This window comes from Hemitrygon akajei, chromosome 8 (assembly GCF_048418815.1).
Source record: "Hemitrygon akajei chromosome 8, sHemAka1.3, whole genome shotgun sequence".
Lineage (NCBI taxonomy): Eukaryota > Metazoa > Chordata > Chondrichthyes > Myliobatiformes > Dasyatidae > Hemitrygon > Hemitrygon akajei.
In genome coordinates this window covers 29,090,432-29,115,270 of record NC_133131.1, presented here as the reverse complement: position 1 = coordinate 29,115,270, position 24,839 = coordinate 29,090,432, and the positions used below count along the sequence as shown (strand labels likewise).

Sequence of the window (24,839 nt, the reverse complement as noted above, 5' to 3'; positions counted from 1 at the left end):
CTCATGTGTCACTCACCTGACAAAAGGAGCAAGTTAAGCATTAAAATCTTGGAGTTAAGCAATTGAACAAACTCATGTCTAATTATTAATCATCACTTTATTATCTCTCATCTCCAGCACATTTGATTTCTCTGACTTTTAGCTGTTAAAAAAGTGCCATTCCAAGTTAATCAGAATGAAGTATTTATCAAGGGGTGCACACAGGCAAAGTGAGTTGCAATTATTTTTATAAGCTATAAGCAGTTCAGAGTTTTGAAATGGAAAATTGCTAGCAGCCAACCAGAATTTAGACGATCCCGCATATGAACTCAAAATGGAGCTTTAACCAATTCAGATATATAGTATTAGTAAGGCAAAATGCATGTCTTTAAGTAAGTATCAGTTAAGTTCTGTGTGATCATATTTTCCTGTTCCCCTTTTAACCTCAAGCAATTGTAATCCTAAAATGTTTAAAGAACCATGCAATACTTGCAGAGTTATCTGCAGGGAACTTCAAACATTTGAATAGGTTTACTTACGCAGTTAATTAATTACCATTGAATTCTTGGTAATGTTTTATGAGATATGTATTTGTCAACATTTTATAACCTTAGAAAGTCAGGAAGAATGATAGACTGAAAAACAACTTAATGCTTTGCAAAGGTATAATCAAGCAATAAAAATAATTAAGATTGGCATAAAACAATGATGTGTGAAATATAAAGATTTTTTTGATAAGAAACAGTTATTGCATGTAGAACACGCTGTTTGGAACAGAGATGAAAAAATATGATTTTTAAAATGCAAGAATATTATTTTATCACTTTAATTATTTCCAAGCATTTTAATGTAATTTTAAGTTCATAGTTCTTAGTGTTTTAACACATTTTCCTCAGGGGGAAAAAAAACAGCCTGCAGTCAAGGGTCCCTCCCATTCTTTCTTCCATTTTCTATCCGACGAGAGGTATAAAAGTTCAAGAGTACATTCCACCACACTCAAGGATAGTTTCTATCCTAATATTATCAGGCTCATAAACAGATTTCTCATATACGAAAGATGAACCCTTGATCACCCAATCTACATTGCCACGGCCTTTGCTCTTAGTTTTGCATACCTGCATTACAGTTTCTCTGTACCTGCAACACTGCATTTTATTTTTCTTTCTGTTTCCTCAAGGTACTTATGTATGGCATTATCCACATGCATGCCAAAGATTTTCTCTGTACATATGACAATAATAAACTAATACCCATACCTATTTTTAAAGGATTTGGATATTAGTTACTTGTTTAATTTTTACACCATTTAAACTTATTTATGAAACAACTAATTAAAAGCATATTCACTTTTGACAGGAGGCAAGTATCATCTTAACCATGCTTCTTGTCAAAGGATGCCAGGGAATTCTGGGATGGGACATTTGATAACGGATCCCCAGCTGGCCAGCAGGATGAGGGCTCAGCCCCAAGTTTGTGCTGGCAGGCGGCGTGGCAGCTCCATTCTGCGAGTTCCAAGCAGAAGGCTAAATCCAGCTCAGGCATGCCTGTAAAGTGGCAGATATTTGGACCCAACAATGAAGAAGAATGTGAAGATGCCTTTTAGCTCTTGGCCTGTGTCTCAACTGAACTATTCGTCTGCTTCGTCCTTGGACGTTACATAGAACTCGTGAACTTAAAAAGAACAATTTATTGTTCAACTGAAAGCCACCATGCTATTCGGCACTCTTTTCCTAAATCACACCCACTATTCAAAATCAACCCTACCATGATCATATTATTTCTCTAATTGTATTGTTTTACATATTATAAATAAAATTAATCTGTTCTGCATAAACAGTGCACTCATTGGCCACCTTATTAGGTACCTCCTGTACCCAATAAAGTGGCCACTGAATGTACCTTCCTGGTCTTCTACTGCTATGGCCCATCCACTTTGAGGTTCAACATGTCGTGCATTCGGAGATGCTCTTCTGCACACCTCTATCGTAATGGGTGGTTACTTGAGTTATTGTTACCACTCTGGCCACTCTCCTCTGATCTCTCTCATTAACAAAGCGTTTTCACTCACAGAACTGCCGCCCACTGGATGCTTTTCTACCCTTCTATGCAAACGTTAGAGACTGCTGTGCATGAGAATCACAGGAGATCTGCAGATTTGGGGATACTCAAGTCACCCGATCTGGCACCAACATGGTTACGTCACTTCAGTCACATTTGTTCCCCATTCTGATGTTTGGTCTGAACAACAACTAAACCTTTAACCATGCCTGCATTCTCTTAGGCATTGAGTTGCTGCCACTTGATCGGCTGATTAGATATTTGCATTAATAAGGTGTACAGGTATACCTATTAAAATGGGAATTGAGTGTATGCACTTTGTGATTTATTCATTCAAATACTTTTTCCTAATCATATTGCACCTCACCATCTATTACTGACCAGCTTAATCTGTTTACTCCTTCCATTTTATGAAGTGACATCTGCTCTACTCCCAAATGTTCTGTTAGCTTCTGTCGCTTGGTAAATATCAATTGCTTTTTGTAGGTGCAGTTTGGCACAGTTTGAACAATAATTCTGTTTTTAAATGAGACTGCCTCACAAGAGGGCACTCATGAAGCCATGCTAATTTTCTTTGCAAATCTAATCAGATTTGAAAGTGGAACTTGGTATTAAATTATGTCTTTCACATATAACTTTCATGAAGTGTGGAATATATTCAAAGTTGTGTGTTTAACATCTTCTCGTTCTTTTTCTCCTTTCCTACATTATGCATGAATGCATTATACAACCACAAGACACAAGAGCAGAATTGGGCCATTCAGCCCATCAAGTCTGCTCTGCCATTTGGTCATGGCTGATTTAATATTCCTCTTCACCCCATTCTCCTCATAACCTTTGACACTTTTACTAACCTATCAACCTCTGCCTTAAATATACTCAATGACTCTGCCTCCAGAACAGTCTGCGGCATTGATTTCCACAGATTCACCAGCCTCTGGTTAAAGAAATTCCTCATCTCTGCTCCGAAGGAATGTCCTTCTGTTCTATTGTGAGGTTGTTCCTTTGGTCACAGCCTCTCTCACAATGAGAATCACACTCTCCATGTCCACTCTGTCCAAAGGTTTCAATATCTGGTAGTTTTAAATGAGATTTCCTCCCACCATTCCCCCTTTTTCTAAACTCCAGTGAGTACAGGCCCAGCGTCATCAAGCGCTCCTCATATGTTAACCCATTCATTCCTGGGATCATTGTCTGGACCCTCCAATGCCAGGACATCACTTACTTGCTGTCATTTATGCCAAGGGCATTTTGGGGAGCAATAAAGGTCCCTTAAGGATTCCTCATTGCTGGTTCCGTAACAATTTCTTTTTTTTTGACCAGCCAGGGTTGTTGGTCCCGAGCTGAATCCCCAAACCTGGAGGACTGGCGGACCACTCTTAGTCTGGCCTCTACCCTTTGATCTGTTTGGCATGGGTGACCCTATCAAGAGCCAAAGACCCAACTCCAACTAACATAACTCTCCAGGTCATTGAGGGACACAAGCCTCCAAATCTTATGACTAGGTTGTAGTCCTCTTCGAGGAATGCCAGGACAACCTTCCTAGATATGGGACCCAAAACTACTCACAATGTTATTATGCAAATCAGTTACTTCCTATTTCAAGTATTCTACTTATTTCAAGAGCATGTATGATCTTTGTTTTGTCCCTTGTGTTCATTGCTGTTGCATACCTGCTGGAAAGGCACTTTCATTTTTACCTGCATCCATGACATTTTCTTTTGGTATCAAAAGATTCTGAAGCTTTAAACTCTCCACTTCAATCACTCTTTTTGACTCCAAATGATCTATTTGAACAGCAGAGGTAGCATCTCTCAAAAAGCCACAGTAGCATGGTACTTTTGTACCAATCACATATTTGAACATCAAGTAACTCTAACTTTGTACAAGTCACTGCACTCTCCACACTATTCTCCCTAATGGGGAATAAAATCCCACACTGAATTTAAGCGGTGAATGAAGCTGAATAAAGATACTTTAATGATGGAAATATGTCAAGAACTTCAGAGAACATTTCCATCTGGAGAACTCTTCTGACTCTTAAAATATTGAGTTTCCCATTATCTGACATCTAAAACCTGGTGAAGGTAGCACGCAGCCAACAATTTGGAACATATTTATATCAGCTTTACCTCACTAAACTGCATTTAAAATACCTTGAAAAATATTTTAATAATCTTATGTTTGCTTCCTTGTGATGCATAAATAACTAACTTTCTAATATCCATATCAATTCCAACAAAGTAACACAGATGAAGTACTTCATCTGATGAATAACTGAATGGTAGAAAGACAATTGGTAAAGTTCTATAATGCATATATATGGCCATGAAATGAGTCACAAATTAACATGAATATTTAGTTTCTTTTTTGTATTTAATTGAGAAAATATTCACACAAGGAAGACCAGTAAATAAAATTAAATAGATTACATGCTAAAATATATCATTCTTTTGAAATCCTAGCAAAGTTTAAAATGAATGAAAAAGAAAATGGCCACAGTCCCCAGCACTTAAAATATTTCTTCCACATACAAAGCCAATTCTGCTATGAAGTGAGTATTTCACTTGGTGCCAATTGATTACATTATGTTTTCATTGTTATAAATAACATCAAAATCACAAGGAAAAACCACAAGACAATAATTCATTCAAATATCACAGTTTAAAGTTTTATAGGTAGGCTGAGATACAAAAGTGATTGTGAGAAGCAAGAAAAAATGCTTTCAAATTTTCTGCGGCATTCTCCTTATTGTGATAAAAGATGCGTAGTATCAAACAGCCAATGCAAAAGTGATTCACAACATTGATCTACATGCATTACACACCATAACATGGTACACTAGAAAGAGCAAAACAGAAAAATTAGATAAATTAACCATTTTCCATCTACTGATCAATTTCTTGTCAGAGATTTTACCGTGTATGGAACACAGGGCCACCTTTTGTGCATATGTTTTGGTATATTGTGATGCTATTTCTAGTCAGGTGATCTTAATCAATCAAGGCAAACTAAATCTGAAGATAATTTTGTTAGGCCTTATGTTTGTGTGTAATCCTTTAGTCAAAAGGTTTGATGTAATTTTTAAAAAAAGTCAAAGATCAGTAAGAAAGTTGCAAAAAAAAAACAAAGAATTGATAAGATTTGCAAAAAGAGCATATGAAGGCAGAGGTGGACAAAGACACTTATTTCTGTCCTTCATCCATTGCAACCTCATGAAATTTCTTTCTGAACTGTTAAACTGTTAGTTCCCGAGAGAGGCGAGGAGGAGAAAATAGGGAACTCGAGAGGTACAGATAGACTCTCACCACTGGCGCACATCAGGAGCCAACTAAAAATAACACGTACTGTATCCCACATAAATACCAATCTCTCTCCGCAGATGACTGTTTGAGGGTCACATTGCGATACATATATTCCAAACATATTCCCATGGCTAACTAGTCTGGCTGCCAGTACGAGACACACAAAAAGATTGATTTGTTTACTTGTTGTCGAGTGAATGTGCTCCCATCACCACTTCCTTGTCATCTGGCACAAATCTCACTGTTGCTTGCAACTGAATGCATGGCCTTCCTCTGCTCTGGCTCTTACCCTTCCTCTGCGGCATCCCACATCTTTCCAAACGCAAGCAAACACTTTCTGGGCAGCCTGCCAATCTAAACGAGTGACCTGCCATTTCTGTTTATAATTAGTGCCCCAGGATACCTGCCTAGCATAAACATCCAGTCTACAGGTCTCAGGTAGGAGTGCAGACTGAGGAAAAAGACATTGAGGAAGCATCTAGCTTCAAGCCAAGCCACACACAAGCTAGAGGCCAGAGATGAATAGATATTTAGATATTAAAGGAATCAATAGATGTGTTGTCAGTGCTGGAAAGTGGAATGTAGACTAAAGAACCTGAAGTTCTTTTGAGAATTTAGCTCACTTCATTCGTATTTTTAGTTCCCCCCCCCCCACTATTCAAACAACTTCCAGGGATTAAGATCAAGTTAACTGCCTTAATCCAGAAATATGTTTGAACCTTGTTTATCTACAGCCTTAACATTGTATAGATAAAATTCTCACTGTTACAACTTCACAGTGCCTGTGAATGTCCCATTAAAATAGAAATGAACCCATATGGCATTATTAAGGGCATATGACCCTCATGATCTGGGTTCTCCTCTCTCCTCTGCTCAGATTGAGATTTAAATTGCAACTTGTGCTGGAATTTATTCGACAGGATGGTGGTCAGGAAGTGAGGGTGTGCAAACAGATTAGCTACTATTGAATGGCTGACCAGACACAAGGCTCAGTCCAGGTGTTTCGTTCATTTCCCTTAATCTCCTCTAATCCATCTATTTAAATCCATGCTTTCCATCTGACCTCACCTTAAAGAGGATTAACTCCCTCATCTCAGCTGCTCATAATTTTATACTGCGAAAATAAATTTCTTTCAAGCATTCTTCACTTCAAGAACAACCCTCACCTGGGTATTCTCCTCTCATAGTTACAATTCTTCAAGCTTAGTTAATCCCCTCTGCACCTTGCAGTGCTGCGATGACCAGAAGGATACAAACTATTCTAGCCGTGACCTAACCAATAGTCCCAGCATGTTTTCCTTGCCCTTGTTTCAGCCATGCACACAAAGTATTGATTGTATCTTTTTAACCATCTGCCCTGCTCCTTCAGAGAGTCGTGAACATGCACTACAAGGTCCTGGCTCAACATTTATTGTACTACAATACATCTGGTATACTCTCGCCTTGTTTTCAAAACCCATATCTACTCTTACGTTTCTGCAAATATAGTGCTGTTTGCCACTTCTTTGCCCACCAGATCTAATTATTATTTTACTTCTACAATTTTCTTTCTCACTACTAACTATACAGCTATTTTTTAAAAATCAACCGCAAACTTAAGTAAGGTTCATACATTTAAAACTGTATCATTAATATATGCCGTGAGAGTCATGGAACCTAGTGCTGAGCACTTCGCTGCAAACATGTTACTTCCTGCCACAGCAGCACTAACTTTGGATATACCATTCTACTTTACACTGGGTCCCTTGGATTATTTGTCTGATCCATCTCCCCTGCGGCATGCTCCAATAACTTTTCTGAACTCTACCTGGAACCTATCAGTTTCTTTTCCTCCACTTGTTCCTTCTTCCAGAAGTTCAAGCATTGGCCATACCCCTTCCTTTAATGGATCTACGCCAACTGCCCTTGACTAGTATGTGCCACATTAACCGATGGGTTACACAATTGAATGGTTCAACTATTATCAACATTCATCCAACTGGCCTCAAATTACACAGCGTATATCCTTCGATCCTTTTAAACAACAGCACCCCCTTCAGTCATGTTTCAGACGTCCAGCGTCACCAACGCAGCTCGAAAGGACCGAAAAATAATAGCTGGACCTTCTATTTACTGCCTTTAGCAACCTGAAGTATATTTCATCTGGGATGATGGTTTTTAACCCCTTTAAACCCCTTAATACTTCTAATGTCTGCTTATAATGGTCAATGTTTCATCTTCCCCTATAAACTACACCACACTGAGCATTCATTTGTGATGGCATTTGCGATTTTTAGACCCCCTTTGCCCTCTTAATTTCCTTTCTAATTTTCATCCATACGATTTTGTCTAAAACTTCCATAGTGTAGTGCTTTCTGTCTTTACGAGCTTCAACATTCTGCTTAATCCTACTCTATAACCCCTCAACACCCAGATCTAGAAGTTCTTCTTAAAGAGAACATGTTAGCTTGAATCCTCATTGTCCCCTCTTTGAATCTCAGTCACAGCTCTGACATGATACACCTTCAAATTCCAAAACCAATAAAACTTTGCTGACCTGAAAAATATTCTGCCTCTATTTACAGCAAAAGAAAAACTAAACTTAATTAAAAGAAAAAGCCTTTTGTTGTACTCTTTGGTCTTTTTGTTGTGTTCTGCAATGGAAAGTTTCTATCAAGCTACTCTTGAAATACACATTCATTTAACATTAGCCCTGGATGTGTGATGCAAATGAGATATGTTTTTATAAAGATACCAGCTGAACTTTACACACTGTGGACCATATTCTTCCAGGACTTAAGCATGCAACATGAGAAAATAAAGTGCAATTATCTCAAAATACTGTTTATCTTATTACCCTAGTCAGTCATAATCAATAACAAAGTGAAAGTTTAGTAGTTATTTTATATTAATTAGACAAGGTAAATAACCTCACTATTGAGAAATGTGTACTTTAATGTGTTATAAAAATATCATGGATTATCTGATGAGATGATTTATTGTTGTTGTTGAATCACATGGTCGTTTGTTCCATACAAGGTCAAATTGCAATGTTACATTGAGGACAGTTCAGGAATTGAGTGTCACAGAAAGTAAACAGCGTTAAAAGGAACCTTTGGCATAACATATATCTCTTCCCCTTTAGGGAAGGCTGGATGATTATCAAACATGCAAAACAATAAAGTTTATTAATAACTATAACCTGTAGTGCAAGGCTCGTTTACAGAAAATAGATGATCAACCACCAAATATTTTAAAGGCATAAGGAAGTTAACACTTCATGCAGAGTATAATCTTGCTAGCAATACTCAAAACATGTCGTTGGCCTTAATAACCCACAATATAGTTTCAAACTGGAATGTTTGTTGCTTTGCAAGTTAATACAATAGTAGCAGCCAAATAAGCTCCATGCACATTAATTAAAATCCATACAAAATTCAGATTCATATAAAGCATACAAGAATTCATTTTCAAACTGAGTTCTGCACATTCAACGTGTTTTTTTTTATTAAGTAGATAGTTTTACAAAAGTCCAAATATTTAAATATATTTATTGACACTTAAGTTTTTGTGACATGATTTCTGAATGAGACACCCCCACCCCCTGGACATTTCACATTCTTTAATGTTTTATCTTGTACACATTTAGTCAGCTTCAAATACTGAGCAGTATGTACCATAGCACTTCAATTAAATAGCCATACATTCCAAATTACAAAGATTGCAACAGCTATTAATGTTACACAAGTACAATGAAGTAACAGAAATCTCCTTAAATTAATGTCAATGCACATGATCACATATCTTCCTGATCAATAACTTGATGTGTCTTTTTCATTCAAACAGCAAAGATGCGGGAAATTTTTCCAATCTCCAATTCAATTACCATCAACAAGAGAACTGGGAGCCAAAAAAAAACCATCAGTAAAATTAATGTATTTTAGTTTGAGGGAGACACAGATGTACTGTATACCGTCAAATGGTTGATACCGTGAATTACTGTCAACTTTAATGCAGCATTTCATCCTCAAGAAAAGCTAAAATGTTTTTGGTACCTGTAGTTCTTAAGGAGGAAATTGATAGAAGTAATAGCATTTGAAACTTGTTCATTGTCATGCTACAAACCATCCAGAGCATGTTATTGGAAAGTATGCACGTTATTCATCAGCCTGCTCTTATCCAGGTGGATTTTGTGATCAGCAGTGAAGCAACAGTTAATAAAAACAGAATGAAAACACCGATAAGTTTTTTTTTTGGCTACACTAGCTTGAATTGATTAAAATATTGCATCAGGGACAAATCATGGGTATGGGGAACTTCTAGTGCAGGGGCTCCCAACCATTTTTAAAAAAAAATGTCATGGACCAATACCATGAAGCGGGGGGTCCATAGACCCCAGGTTGGGGACCTCTGTTCTAGCGGTTAGAGAGAGAAAATGTAAAGAAATGAGGTCAAATAAAGGCAACTGGTAGCTGAATGCCTTTAGTCAGCATCAAAAGGCAATTCCTCACAAAGTATTTTCCAAAGTTTTAGGGACAAAAGATTAACAATTTCCAAATCTCCCTAAATAAGTGGCTAAGAAACTGAAGGTTGAAGGCTGCTGTAGTGAAGATGTTGATTCATGAGGTCAGTGTGTGGACTGTGATACTGTGTGCTACTTCATGAAGCCACTGGATGAGATAAACTTCAGCCCTTTATTGCAAGTGTTTACTCACTGGGCAGAACTGTTCTGCACTGGCATTTTAGTCACGTGGATCCTATACGGATTGCATCCACGTCATTCTGGTGCAAATTGGACGCCGCAGCTTATCCACTCAATCACCAAAACTGCCCAAAATTTTCCTTCCATTTCTAGACCTGGTTGAAACTTGCAGGGGAAGCAGCTTGAGGGGGAAACCGGACTGCTCCACAGGGTCTTTCTCAGGCGGAAACGTCAGATGCTAGAGAGCGGGTGGATCTTGACAGGACCACCCCGACAGTAAAAGTCACTAAATGCAGGACCTACAATTAGAGGCTGCATCCAAAGTAGTAACATTCCGGCTATTCAAACATTCACACAATTTTCTTTTGAAGTAGGAGTTTCAATGTGCATCTATTGGAAATTAAAATACAAGAGAAACCTGACAAATATGCATTAATGTCTGATAGGCTCATGTATATGTGTGATTGGACATTGAGGGTTAATTATATGTGTTTCATTTCATATATAGGTGCTCTGAAACTATTAAAATGGAAAGTTACTTCAAATGATTAATTCAGAACACAGCAGTTCATCTAACTTGGCACTTGCTACTAAGGATGCGGTATTGCAAGGGACAGGGTAACTGGGACAATCAACTTACAAATGTCAGATGTTTGGAACTATGGTAAGTAATATTATAAAACATGTCGGTTCACATATCGAGGTGATGCGCCTGGTGCTAGATTTACTGCTTCCTACAAAGTTGGACTGGAGTCGCTGGTATGACTTTCATTTTCTCAGTTAAAATGTCAGTGTTATTTTTGGGAGAAATTAACTTCAGTTTGGAAGCCAGACCAGAAGAAGGGTCAAAGTAGCAGAAGTAAAATATCGAAATTCTAAAAAATTTTTCTTGGAGGTGCCCAAGTTTCAATTTGAAAATAAACTTCACGCCTTCGTAGCAAATGTGGCTGCTATTCAAGGGTAAGCTGTCTGCTGCAGCTTGCAGAGGGCCTGAGGATGTGAGAAGCACTTTATGGATGTTATTTCTATATTTAGGGTACATTTTTTTGATCTGCTAGTGTTTGCGAGATTGAGACAGCTTTTGGGATACTACGGTCATTTTGCTCTTTCAAGTGGCCTGTATGCAGATTAGGTTCTGCCAGAATTGTTCAGCAATATTGCATGGGCACTGTGCAGATTTTTAATAAAAATCCACAAAGATTGATTAAATTACACTGCTCGAAATATTCTCTGCTCTGTGCTGGATGTGGAGGTCCTGCTTCTGGTTGGGGACAGCACACATCAGTAATCTAAGAAAGAAACATCTTAGAAGATTATTTTCTTATCAAGTCTGCGGTGATTTTTCAAAGTTGATAGTTAATTAGTCCCACTGGATCCTACAAATACGAACTCTATTATTTTTCAGATGGTTAACTATTTTCTAACATTTTTCACCTCACATCCAATACAGGATTTGCAGTACAACACATTTAATTGAGAGCTGCCTTGTTTTATAGATTTCTAACTGGATGCAAGATTTATTGAGGTGACCTAATAACAGTGAAATGGTTCATTAGGACCAAGATGAATTATTCAACACCTGTTCTCTATTTAAGCCCATGCCTCCAATGCAGAAGAGTTTTACACCATTCCTTTCCAATTCTAGTGATGAAAAGAACATAATTAACATGTGGAGCATGTTCTGTTTATTTAGTGCATGATATCTCAAAGCTTTACTTTATACTCGTGAGTTATTTTATCTGAATATTGAGAAGCTATGTTTGCTTTCACTACATTAATTGTGACTTAAGGAAAACTGGCCACGGCTACAGCCATCGTTCTTCAATACTGTATCAAAAGTACTATACTACTCCAAAATATGACAAGATTTAAGACAGGATCCATTCCTTTGTGCAACTTCTTCTAGAACTGGCTCATCTTTCTGCAGCAGAGAGCAAAGCTATATTTAAGTACTCTAGACATTTTTCCTTTGTCCTAGTAAAATTTAAACACTTCAAAAAACAGTAAATAATTTGCTCGGCCTGGGTTGCGAAAAGTATCAGTCATCAAAAGCAGGTAATTCCTGGTGCTAAACCAATTATAAAAAGTCATCCAAAGGGACTCCTCTGAAATTTATCCCAAGTGCTCAGATACACAAATGCATGTAAACATGTACATAAGCCAATATGTAAGCCACAAGATTACCAGGCAAAGTTAGGTATCCGTGAAGAGGCCCGGAGAGACTTATTTCTGAAAAGAAAAGTGCAAAAGGCCCAACCTTTCTGTGGCAGTTACTCTCAGATATAACCTTCCTCGTCTTGTGCCAAGCTGCAGAGCAAGATTAGCAATGGACGCCTGGCATCAGTCACTGAGAATAGACCCTGGGAGTTCATTGGTCAGAGTATGCCAGCGCTCAATTTTCTTGTCCTTGCTCTTCAAACAGTCAAACCAGTGCTTTAAACGTTCACCTTTTGCGTTAATCCCAAGCGTCACCCCACCTAAAGAGAAAACGTGTAAGATTAATTACACATTTTTAATGTACTAGATGAACATTTTTAAGATGACCTCATCCTTCAGCCGTTTACCTTTTCCACTTCTCCCCTCCCAGGTTCTTACTTCATCCCCCTTTCCCCCATCCACCGATCTTTCCCCTCAGCTGGTTTTACCTACCACGTTCCAGCTTTTCCTACTTCCCCTCCCCCCACCTTCTTAATCTAGCTTCTTTCTGCCCCCTTCCTTTCCAGTGCTGATGAAGATTCTCAGCCCAAAATCTCGACTATTTATTGCCTTCTATAGATGCTGCCTGACTTGCTGAGTTCTCCAGCATTTTGTGTATACATCTTAAAGGTAACGCATAGTTCCTTGACTGAAAAGTAAAGTGATTGACTATCTCAACACTGGAGCAGATAGTGAGCAAATCTACTGGGTTCAAAAACATTAATTAAATAAACTTAACTAAACAATTATACTTTCCATATAGATTTGGAAATTCATTAAAAATGGCAGCAAAGACAAGCCAGGGAAATGCAGGCCTGTGATCCTGGCATCAGTGGTGGGTAAATTACTGGAAGGGATTCTGACAGATATAGCTTCCATCAGCATTTGAACAGACAGGGAATAATTAGGGATAGTCAGCACAGCTTTGCACATGGGAAATAGTGTCTCACAAATCTGTTAGTCTTTTGGGAGAGATAAGTAAGACATTTGACAAGTTCCCTCATGGGAGGCTCATCCAGAAGATTCAGAGGCATGGGATCCATGGGGAATTGGCTGTTTGGATTCAGAACTGACTTGGCCATAGATAACAGAGGACAGTGGTTGATGGGACTTATTCTAACTGGTGGACTGTGATTAGTGGTGTTTCATAGGGATCTGTGCTGAGGCCCCTGTTGTTTGTGATGTATATAAAGGACCTGGATGAAAACATAGATGGGTGGGTTAGTAAGTTTGCAGATAATATGAAGATTGGTGGTGCTGTAGATAGCATATTAGAATACAACAGGAGACAGATCAGTTGCAGATATGGGTGGAGAAATGACAGATGGAGTTTAACCCAGCCAAATATAAAGAGTTGCACCTTGGTAGGTCAAATGTAAAGAGTCAGTACACTGTTAAAGGCGAGACCCTTAACCATGTTGAGGAAGAGAGGGATCTTCAGGATCAAGTTCCTACACAGGCTAATAAGCTGTTTAAGAAGGCACGTGGCATGTTTGTCTTTATTAGCTGAGGCATTACATTCAAAAATCAGGAAGTTAAAATTCTAGTTAGGCTGCACCTGGAGTACTGCATAGAGTTCTGATCGCCCCATTATAGGAAGCACGTTGAAACTTTGAAGAGGGTGCAGAAGAGGTTTACCGAGATGCTGCCTGGATTTGTGGGCAGGTGTGAAACGAGAGGCTGGACAAAGTTGGGTCATTTTCTCTGGGTAGCAGAGGTTGAAGGGAGATCTGGCAGAGGTATAAGATTATGAAGCATGGATGGAGTAGACAGACAGTAACTTTTCCCCCAGTGTTGAAACGCTTACTATCAGAGGACATGCATTTACGGTAAGGGGCAAGTTCAAAAGAGATGTGAGGGGCAAGATTTTTTTTTACTCAGAGAATGGTGGGTGACTGGAATGTGCTACCTGGGGTGGTGGTAGAACCAGGTACATTAGAGATTTTTACGAGAAATTTAGGTAGGCACATGAATGGGAGGGAAATGGACTGGTATGGATATTGTATAGGCTGAAGGTATTAGTTTAAGTTTGTCATTTGGTTAGTTATTTAATTGGGTCAGCATAATATTGTGAGCTGAAGGGCCTGATCTTCTGCTGTACTGTTCTGTAACAGAAGAATTGATGTGGGAAGGCAATGGATGTTGTCTTCATGGACGTTAGCAAGGTCCCACATGGAAGGCTAGTCAGAGAGGCTAGACTGCATGGGATCCAGGAAGAGCTACCCAGGTCTTGTAGATACACACTGGGCTGATGGCAAGAAGCAGAAGGTAATGTTAGAAGGTTGTTTTTGGATTAAGACAAGCAATTATTGGTGTGTAGGTAAGATTAGTGCGGGGCATATTGCTGTTTATCATCTATATCAATTATTTAGATGACAAACAATGCACAAGGCATGATTGGTAAATTTGTAGTTGACACTAAAAAAAAAATCAGCAACGTAGCACTGATACAGGTTCTTCAGTCCAACAAACCCATGCCAACCACAGAGGCCACCAGGCTGGTCCCAGTTCAGCACATATCCCTCCATGCCCCGCCCTCCATGCTTCTATCCAAGTGCTTCTTAACTGATACCATTGTACCTGCCTCAACAACTTCTTCTGACAGTTCATTCTATATACTCATAAACACAAGAGATTCAGCAGGTGCCGGAAATCCTGAAAAACACATACAAAACACTAGAGGAACTCAGGACAGGCAACTCCTATGAACAGGAATAAATAGTCAACATCTCAGGTCGAGACTCTTCATCAGGACTTCACAAGTCCTTAGGAAGCGTCTCGACCCAAAACATCCTTTTCGTAGATGATGGGTTCCCTGCTGAGTTCCTCCAGGATTTTGTATGTGTTACTCTATATTCCTATAGCACTCTGCGTGAAGAAGTTGCCGCGAAGGTCCCTTTTAAGTCTTTCCCCTCTCACCCTAAATCTATGTCCCTTGGTTATGGGCTTTCCTACCTGGGGAAAAGATTTTTAGCCTCTTAAAAATTTAAACACTTCTATAAGCTCGACCCTCATTTTTCTATGCTCCAAGGAATAAAGATCTGGCCTGGCTAACCTCTCTCTGTAACACAAGTTCTCTAATCTTGGCAATATTTAGGTATCAGAATAAGAATCAGAATTTAGTACCACTGACATATGTTGTAAAATGTGTTGTTTTGTAGCAACAGTAGTGCAAGACATAAAAATTACAATAATTAATAAAAATAAAAAGTGTATTGTAAATTAGCCTTGTAAATCTTTTCTGCTCTCTTTCTGGATTAACCACATCTTTCCTACAACAGGGCGACCAGAACTGTATGCAGTGCCACACAAAGTGCTGGAGGAACTCAGCAGGCCAGGTAGTACCTATGGAAAGGAACACAGCCAGGACTCTTCACCACGAGTCTCGATGTCAGCAAAAGAAAGGAGCAGGCCATTGACTTCAAGGAGAGAGATGGAGTACGCCCCCCGAATGAATCTGTGTTGCTGAGTTGGAGATGATCGAAAGGTTCAAGCACTGACACAAAGACCACCAACCATTTGTCCTGAACCAGCCACATGACCAAGAAAGCACACCAGCACCTCTGCCTCCTCAGAGAGCTGAGGAAATTTCTGCACGTCTTCAATGCCTCTTCCAATTGTCATAGATGCACCATGGACCGCATGTTGTCCACCTGCATCTCGGTTTGATATGACAACTGCTTTGCCCAAGACGGAAAGAAATTGTGAATGCAGCCCCAGTCTCCCACAAGTGACTCTGCTTTACACTTCCTGCGGCCTTGGGAAAACAGCTAACATACTTAAGGGCCCTTTCCTCTCCAGTTACTCTCTCTCCACTCTCCATTCAGACAGAAGATACAAAATCTTGTGAGCATGTACCACTAGGACAGATTTTGTCCATTGTTACAAGACACTATTATCAGATGCCCCAACATTCGAAAAGGTGAACTCTTGACTTCCTGATCTAACTTGTCACAAGTCTGCCACTTTATTTGTTTACCTACTCTGCACTTCCTCTGTAACTGCAACACTATTCTGCATTGTTTTCTTTTTACTGTTTAGTACTCTTTTCTTTTTACACATTTTTAACATAGCAAGCTGCGTGTGTATGTGTTCAAAAAGCAGTGATTTCTGAAAACTGTTGTCAAGAAATAAGCGGCAAGATAATTCAGGATTGCTTTGCTCACTGAGGTTTCAAGCATTCAAACTTGGAGGTGCCGAAACAGCCAGGAATGAAAATGAAATGATTTCACTACTTCAACAAGTTGGAAATTATGAAGAATCTGAAGGTATCGACAATCATTAGGACATAGGAACAGAATGAGGCCATTTGGCCCATTGGATCTGCCTCGCCATTTCATCATGCTGATCCAGTTTCCCTCTCATCTCCAATCTCTTTCCACCTCCCCATATCCCTTCATGCCCTGACTATTCAAAATCTATCAATCTCTGCCTTAAACATACCCAGTGACTTGGCCTCCACAGCTGTCCGTGGCAATGAATTCCACAGATTCACCACTCTCTGGCTAAAGAAATTCCTCCTCATCTCTGTTCTAAGAGGATACCCCTCTACTCTGAGGCTGTGCCTTCTGGTCTTAGACTCGCCCACCATAGGAAACATCCTCTTCTCATCAACTCTATCAAGGCCTTTCACCATTCTATAGGTTTCAATGAGGTCATCCCTCATTCTTCTGCATTCCAGTGAGTACAGGCCGAGAGCCATCAAATGCTCCTCGTGCGATAAGCCTTTCAGTCCTGGAATTATATTTGTGAACCTCCTTTTTCAAGAATCATTTTGAAAGTTAAAATAGAATTGAAGATTTGGAGGATGTGATCATCAAAAGCATTGTATGGAGGTAGTCCATTATCTACACTATGTGCCTGAGCTGATGTTGCTCATTTGCAGTCAATCAAAAGAGTACAATGGATGAATTCCTCCACAGATAACTATTAGGAACTATTACAGTTTTAGAGTGCCGTAGTACTATTGGTAGTGTTCTAATTTGTTCTGCATTTTATTTGAATTTGTAATTTGTTTCTCAGTTAAACGGTGGTTTGTCTTTTTTTAATTACCATTGTAACATTTTCTATGAAACTTCAGTATCTGCGTATTTGGGCTAAAATGCCCTGGTCCTGATGTGTCCCGATTAACTGGAGTCCACTGTATCAACTCTGTTCCTCATTCCACAAGTGCGCACATTCTGATTTTTATTTCAACTGTCAGCAACGGGGCTTCTTGAAGGTGTGATTCTGAAATCTTGGTAGCCTGTTGATAGGAGAGCTTTCCCAAACCTAGCACAATTACCCAGACGCTAGATGGGATGAAGATCTATGCATAATTGTACTTGGAACATCTCTTCCATGTCAGATGGATTATCCAGTTTTATTTTAATTCTGGTTTTGTAATCACGCAATTTATGTTTTTCCAGGCTATGTGAGAGAGCACATTATTGAGAAACCAGAGCCACGTAAAGGTCACACAAGCAGCAGCCAATGACCATCTATGTTGACATTGAACAAATTGTCTTCACTGGATTATCTCTCTATCAATATTGAGGTCATTATAGACCAGAAAGTTAATTGGACCAGACAGGTAAACACAGTGTCTACAAAAGCAAGTCAGAGACTATACCTTCTGTACAAATGAGTCACGTCCTGACTCACCAAAGTCTTTCCACTACCCAAAGCAGATCTGTAAGGAAATACGTCATCACAATACATAATTAGGGGAGTTAAATGAGGCTTTATCTCTCTGAATGAGCCAATGGCACCTTTTAAAAATTATTTTCTTGTTTAATAACAAATAATATTCACTTACCAATGAAATCATTTGATTTTCCTATGTCGTAATCCCAAACAGTTATTTCTAGAGTTTTCTTAGCCAAATCTGCTTGCTTGATCTCATAGAAAAACTCCTAAATGGGGAAAAAAACATAAAAACTACAGCACATGCTTCCAATCTTTACAGTTTAACCTAAAATATGAGAGTAGATTGTAATTTTAATTATCACTGTCCAGGTGACAATTCAAGGGCACAGCACATCCAAAACCATCAATTTTCATTCAAGCAAGGTGTCTGGCTACAGATCAGGCAGTTGCTATGAAAGACTGGAAATCCAGCTTGACTACTGTTTACAAGGACAAAAAATTTAACTTCAAACTCCCAAGTCTCCTGCCAACATGATTAAAATTCTCATAACTATTTAATACTGTAGTTTAAGCTTCCTACACATCCAAAATTTTTCACATGTTGATTTGTTGCTAGATGGAAACATTTTAATTGCCTGATTATCACTTCTGTGAGTTAATGCCAGATTCCATTATTTGTAGCTTGCTAGCTATAATTAATGTACATTTTACTGCTCAAAGAAGGGAAATCAATTGCAAGAACTTGAGATAAAGGAGCACAATATAGGATAAAGGATAATTTGCACTTAGGGCTTTATGACTTCAAACAGTGCAATACTTATTTACAAATACAATGTACAGATCCTTTTCTATATAGCTCAATTATATTATACCAAACTGATGCAAGTTTATTTTCTATGGAGAAGTGCAAAGTATCTAAAAATCTTAATAAAGTACATTAGGGATCACGTGTAAAAGAACTCCACCAATGGCTCAGGAATACCACTTCGTTATCCTATAAAATCACTCATTAAAAAGATAATTTATATCTTTTGGATTTGCTGAATGTGGTCATATTGCTGTTTATAATGACATTAATGAGTACTAAGAGAAAAAGGGAATTATAGACTGCTAACTACCCACTCCCAGTCAGCTACTAAAATCAGGGGTGGTGAAAGTTTTTGAGAGGGTGTGCCCAAATTGGTAATAATCTTCTAAAAAATTCTCTCGCATGCCATAGTAATTTTGAGCGGAGATTATCATTGATTAATGAATTAGCAATATTATCGACTTTTTTTTAAAATGGAAAAAGGTTGAGGACTCTTGCTTATTTATGTGGATTAATTACTGTACTATTAATAAACGAGGCATATTGTAATAAATGAAGCATTTTAGAAAACCTGTTAAAAATTATTAATATTAATCTTGGGTTGTAATCACTGCTTTCAGGTTGTAGAAATCATTTGCCGCTTCATTTGGCAGTAACATTAATTATCATTATCATTTTTTATGGGTAGGGATTAAGAATTAAAAGTAGCTCTGCGTCTTACAGACCAAAACAATATTTGCATGTGCCATAGGTTTGCCATGCCTGTACAAATCACTAGGTTGTTAGGGAAATAACTTGAGGTACTGTAGCCCAGTAGTCAAGGACTTGTGGGCTATTGATCCAGGAGCACCAGTTCCAATCCCACCATAGCAGTTGGAGAATTTAAGTTCAAATAATTGAATAAACATGGAATTTTTAAAAAAAAACAGCAACAGTAACAATGAAACAATGAACTGTATTGTTGTAAAATCCCATCTGGTTCACCAAAGTCCCTGAGGGAGGGAAATCTGTTCTATTTACACAGTCTAATCTCTATCTGTTGCTCAAAACATCCTGATGTTGTGATACTTAACTCCTTCAGTTCAAGGGTGATTAGGGGTTGGTGCTATATGTCCCTCTTTTCAGTGGCATTCACAGTCAGTAAATGAATTTTAAACAATAAACATGTATCGAAGGCCTCATTTACTTATTTTGAAAGTTTTCAGGCATTTTGAATTGCACCCTGTATGCAGGTTCACTTGAGGTGATGTAATTTAGGGAATTTGTAGAGTAATGAATGAATATCTGTTGAGTCAAATAACAATTTAACTCTTTCTGAAATCTTAGCATATGGGCTCTGTAGGTTTGTAAAGTGACTGAATGTCTGTTAGTGGTTTGATAATTGGATTCTTTTGGAATTCAGGCTTAATTGCTCATCTGTAAACATTAATGTACTGTGAAAGCCCAAGGAATGTTGTGTGTCACAGATGTTGTGAGATTAAGGAATGATATAACAAGGAGTAACAACTAAATGGTCTGATTTATTTATGAGAACAATTTGATGGACACAATGTGTTTGACTGTAAAAACCAGACTCTGGTAATGGCTGAGAACAAAGGATTTGTCCGTCTCTTCTTGATGATTCTGTGCTTGAGAAACATATATAAATGCAACAACTTTCCCAGCTTTGTTGGAATTTCACCTGGAATGGAATCACAGTCAGTGCCTGGGAGCAAGGGGTGGCTTCATGAGTCATAATTGGAGTTTTCCCAACACTATGCATTCCTCTGGGCTGGAAAATAGTAGGGTTCTTCCTCAGCTTTCTTACATTAACTATGGAAGCACTCAACAGTAAGTGAAAAAAGACTGCAGATGCTTGAAATCTGAAATAAAATCAGAAGAAATCCAACATCTGCAGTTTCCTTGATTTAAAATGTTTTTTTCAGTGTTATCTGTTTGAACTTTGATCATTTTTCACAACAATGACTTTCATTTTAAGCTTCAAACAGCAGAAATGTTTTCTGATTATGTTTGTTTTGGAAGGCAAAAAGAACAAGGCCAATATTTTACCAGCTTGCCCAGATAGTCAAATTAACTGGAAGATCAAAAGGGGAATAGCTGAATTCATTGGTACTGAACCCAATTGCAGCTTTTCAGTTCTGCAGCCCATTAATGGGCATAATAAAGATAAAATCTGGTAGTATCACTGAGCCACTCTACTGGAACGCTTACATTGCCAGCACAAGTTATAAAACTTGGAAAGCTTGTGGGGAGAAAGACCATTCCAAATATTAGAAGATAATGCTTAAATAATTGAACCATACAATGTGGCTTCTTTCTTCTTGACTCTATCCAGTTTCGGACATTTTCTACTTGGGTATTATTAGTCACATAAAACCTGCATCCACTCTCTACTTTATCCAAGTGGATGTATGTATGGTCTTGTGTGGTCAACCATGACACATTGCAATGAAGACAATAGGTTGGTATGTGTACAGAAAGATTGGGAAAGGGAGAAAATTAATTCTGTTCCTATCCACTAACTCTTCAATGGAATGCATATATAGGAATCTGGTGCAATTGTCTTCATTGCGATGTGGCATGGTTGACCACACAAGACCATATGTACATACACTTGGATAAAGTAGAGAGGGGATGCAGGTTTTATGTGACTAATAATACCCAAGTAGAAAATGTCCGAAACCGTACAGCTTCTAAAGACTGTACCGTAATAAAGCTGCATCACCATACATTGTGACTGAAGTGGCTGTTTGATGTAGCATGGCTTCCCATTGCTGTGCAGTAGAACTGAGTAGGATGATGGAAAAGATAGGATTCAAGGGTTAAGGCAATTTTCAGCATTTGGGTAGAGGGTGAACAGTAAATTTACTGTTGGTGATGCAACTTTGTTATGGTACAGTCTTTAGAAGATGTATGCTATATGCTATCATTAGCTGTGCATTTAAAATAAGATCTATTAATACCTCATTGAATTCTGGATTAAGGGTTTTCTTTTTGACAGCTGTCTTATGCTTTGACTTCTTGTCGGCGTCTGGCTTCAAATATCTGAAAGAAACACATTTTGAAATATTAAATGGCAGGTGAAATCTTGACAATTTCCATGGTATTTTTTTTCAAACAAGAACAAGGGAATTCAATCATTGCTGGACAACATTCATCCTTCAATCGTTACTGCCTAAAGTAGACTGATTGGCTGTTAAGTTTTCTAATTCACATTCTATGTCTCTTTCTTCCTGGTTGACATTTAATTTTTCCCATTTTCCTGGTTTGAAAGGCAAAATTTTCATACCGAAGGACTAATACCAAGACTGACATGTTGAAAAACAGGATCTCTCACTGGCACATTTTTACATGCTGTCTAATTTAATTTTAAGGGAAAATCATTTGCAAAGGGAATCTATGGACTAACTGGAAACTGCAAAGTCCATGATTTTCCATCAGGTCTTCCATCCTCATGATGTACTGATTTATAGACAACGTGCTCAGTAGTATCGATTGACATCTTGCACTTGCCAGGATAGCACTTCTGGGATTTTGGAAGACATATATTTAGCTCACAGATGGTGAAAGCTTTCACACTTGTAATGCTTGCTTTGCTGCCTCTAAAAGGAACCTTTGGAATGGTTCAGAGACCATGAATTCCTTTGCTATGTATATCCCTCACAGAGATCCTTCATAATATATACATCTGCTATGGTGGTATTCCATCCTCCCCCAATTCTCACAATCCTCTTTTCACTTCTTCACCAGATATTGTTACACTCTACAACAACAGTCCCCCACCACCTACCCCTCCAACCAATAAAATGAGGACTTGAACTTCTGAACAACTTCACAGCTTGAACCTTCACACGGTCAATTCATTGACCTCCCTCAGGTACCTCACTGTCCCCTCATGACCATCCACCCACACAGCAAGGATCGTTGGGCTGGAAAATGTATACTTTGTAAATAAAGGTCATCCCAGTGGACCAGCTGCTATTATAGACAGTATGCTACTTTTGAATATCTTCATTTAACCTGTTTCTGACAGATGCAAGGTTCATTGTCCACCATACTTTCTCTCCTGTTCTTCCTCTCTCCTATCACCATTATTTTTCTCTCATTCCCAACTGCTGGTAAATCAGCAAATGAGAGTAGGCCAGAAACTGTTGGAAAAAGGTTATCAAAACATATTAAAAAAGCAGGGCTTTGGGTCAGCGGAGTCAGCATTTAGCTAAGGTTACTTCTACATCATGGAGTAAAGATGAAAATATATCACACACTCATGGTTCATGCTGAAGGTAACAACTTGCTGTAGCAGGGGAAGAGGCAATTCTGACCCTAATTCAGTTTGGACTGATTTCTAATGAAAGAGAACTTACTAAGAATGTACACTTCAAAGTTGAAAATTCACTAAAAAAAAAGGTAAAGTTCAGTTCACCATTGCTCCAAATTCCACAAAAATAAACAAGAAAAAAAACATGCTTTTCATAAGTATTGGAAAATTAAAAAACAACATAACATCCTTAGTCCAAGTATAGGTCAAACAGCTAATTTCCAAAGATGTATTGGGAGCGAATGTTCTTGCAGGATTTGTAACACCAGTAAGCCCTAGTAAAAGTGACATCATTAGGACTTAAGAGGCAGCCTTCCACTGGCAGTTGGCTAGAGTTTTACCTTGCACGAAAGATGTGGGTGCTTAGAGGTAAATCACAGCACTAGAACACCATTACATGGTTCTTAAGGGGTCTATCTCAGGTCCAGCTCTTCTTAACTTCTCCATCATATACGCTTCCATTATATTAGCAGTTGGGATGATTGTGCATGTCTGTACATTGCTCAGGCCTATTCGGAACTCATCAGGAAATGAAGCAGGATGCAGGATGAAGCATGACGCAGTTAAATAAAATACCTCTATCAAGATTGCATTCAGACATTCAGAAGAGGCAAGTAACATTCATGTCACACATATGACAGGCAATGACCATCTCCAATTAGAGCATCCAACATCCTACCCTTTACATTGTCAAATTATCAACATCGAGTCTCCCACAATCAACATCAGTCACCACTAATGAAAAGCTTAAACAGAGCAGTTACGCAGATACCGTGCATCTTAGAAAAGCTCAGAAGCTGAATGTAGCGTGACTCACCTCTGCACGTCCAACTTGTGTTGCAGATTACAATGAAATACTGCTTGCATGAGGGCACCTGCACCACCAATCAAGAAACTTGGTTGGACCAGATCCACCATCCCTAACTTACACTAACATAAACCTTCAATGTCTTATGGCTGTAGCGTATGCCAGTTCCAAAAGGCAGCATAGCTAGTCACCTAGGGTTGTCCGACAGCAACTCTCAAAATGACGACGTCAACCACCATGTGGGACATGTGCGAGTCTAGATTGCCTTCCGAATTACATAATATCCTGCAAGTCTATCAACTCTTCTTTACCATTGCAGAGTTGCTTGATAATGAATCTTGGAACTCCCTACCAACAATCCCACCATCTCAGAGCAAGTAGCACCAGGGAGAAGTGTCAGCCTGTAATGGGCTGGGTTGATCAGACCCAAACCAAACAATTCAAGTAGCTAGGAGATGTGGTAATAAGCACATGAGCACAACAAAGTAACTTGCCTAATTTATTATCATAAAATAGAAAGCACAAATAAATCAAATTAAATACAATGAAGTAGGTTGCAAAGATTTCAGGACTCATGATTTGCACTCTCCACTTGACTGTTGCTGTCCTTGGGGGACTTGTTTATTGCTGTTGTCAGGAGAACTTATGACTTGTGAAATCACCCCGGGTCTGTCCAAGGCACCAATCGTGATCCCTCAGTCTCGGTGAAGTCCCAATACTGGGGTGAAAGGCCCAATATTGGGGTGAAAGGCACCCCAATAAGTAGGGAGTTTCACAAGCATGGAGAGGCACACAGAGACAGATTAATTCTTTGACCTTTTGTTCTCACGCCACTAACTCAACATGGTTTCTTTCATTCAAACAACCCATATGTTCATCGAGAGACGTCCTCATGCCACTGGTGCCTTGAGGCCAGGAAAGACTCCAGCTGCCATCCGCAAACATTAGACATTAGCAATGCTACAGTGTTTCACTCGTATAGACACTTTGACACCTTACATGCTCACAAAGGGATCAAAGATCAAAAGTATATTTATTATCAATATATAAATTATAGA

The 24,839-nt window shown here is 38.7% G+C and overlaps 2 protein-coding genes and 1 long non-coding RNA gene across 5 annotated transcripts in view; 1 reads left to right on the top strand and 2 right to left on the bottom strand.

The window, feature by feature from the left end:
- The window catches only part of LOC140731756 (sodium- and chloride-dependent GABA transporter ine), a 123,165-nt gene extending 117,197 nt beyond the window's left edge, over positions 1-5,968 (bottom strand). The window contains exon 1 of the mRNA XM_073053523.1: positions 5,526-5,968. The gene's annotated coding sequence lies outside the window, so the exon portion shown is untranslated. The remainder of the gene's footprint in view (positions 1-5,525) is intronic.
- LOC140731761 (uncharacterized) lies at positions 122-20,500 on the top strand. 2 transcript variants are annotated; one of them, XR_012099909.1, is made up of 3 exons: positions 172-209; positions 10,532-10,687; positions 15,501-20,500. It is a non-coding gene; the product is annotated as an uncharacterized lncRNA (long non-coding RNA). The 2 variants fall into 2 exon arrangements; XR_012099908.1 differs by lacking the exons at positions 10,532-10,687; positions 15,501-20,500 and adding an exon at positions 1,336-2,349 and having other exon boundaries at positions 122-209.
- Positions 4,683-24,839, bottom strand: part of LOC140731757 (double C2-like domain-containing protein beta) — a 282,625-nt gene continuing 262,468 nt past the window's right edge. For both annotated transcript variants that reach the window (XM_073053525.1, XM_073053526.1), the window contains 3 exons: positions 21,619-21,700; positions 18,017-18,113; positions 4,683-12,500 (listed from right to left, as the gene is read on the bottom strand). In XM_073053525.1, coding sequence (XP_072909626.1) covers positions 12,364-12,500; positions 18,017-18,113; positions 21,619-21,700 — 316 coding nt within the window. In that variant the 3' untranslated portion in view covers positions 4,683-12,363. The remainder of the gene's footprint in view (positions 12,501-18,016; positions 18,114-21,618; positions 21,701-24,839) is intronic.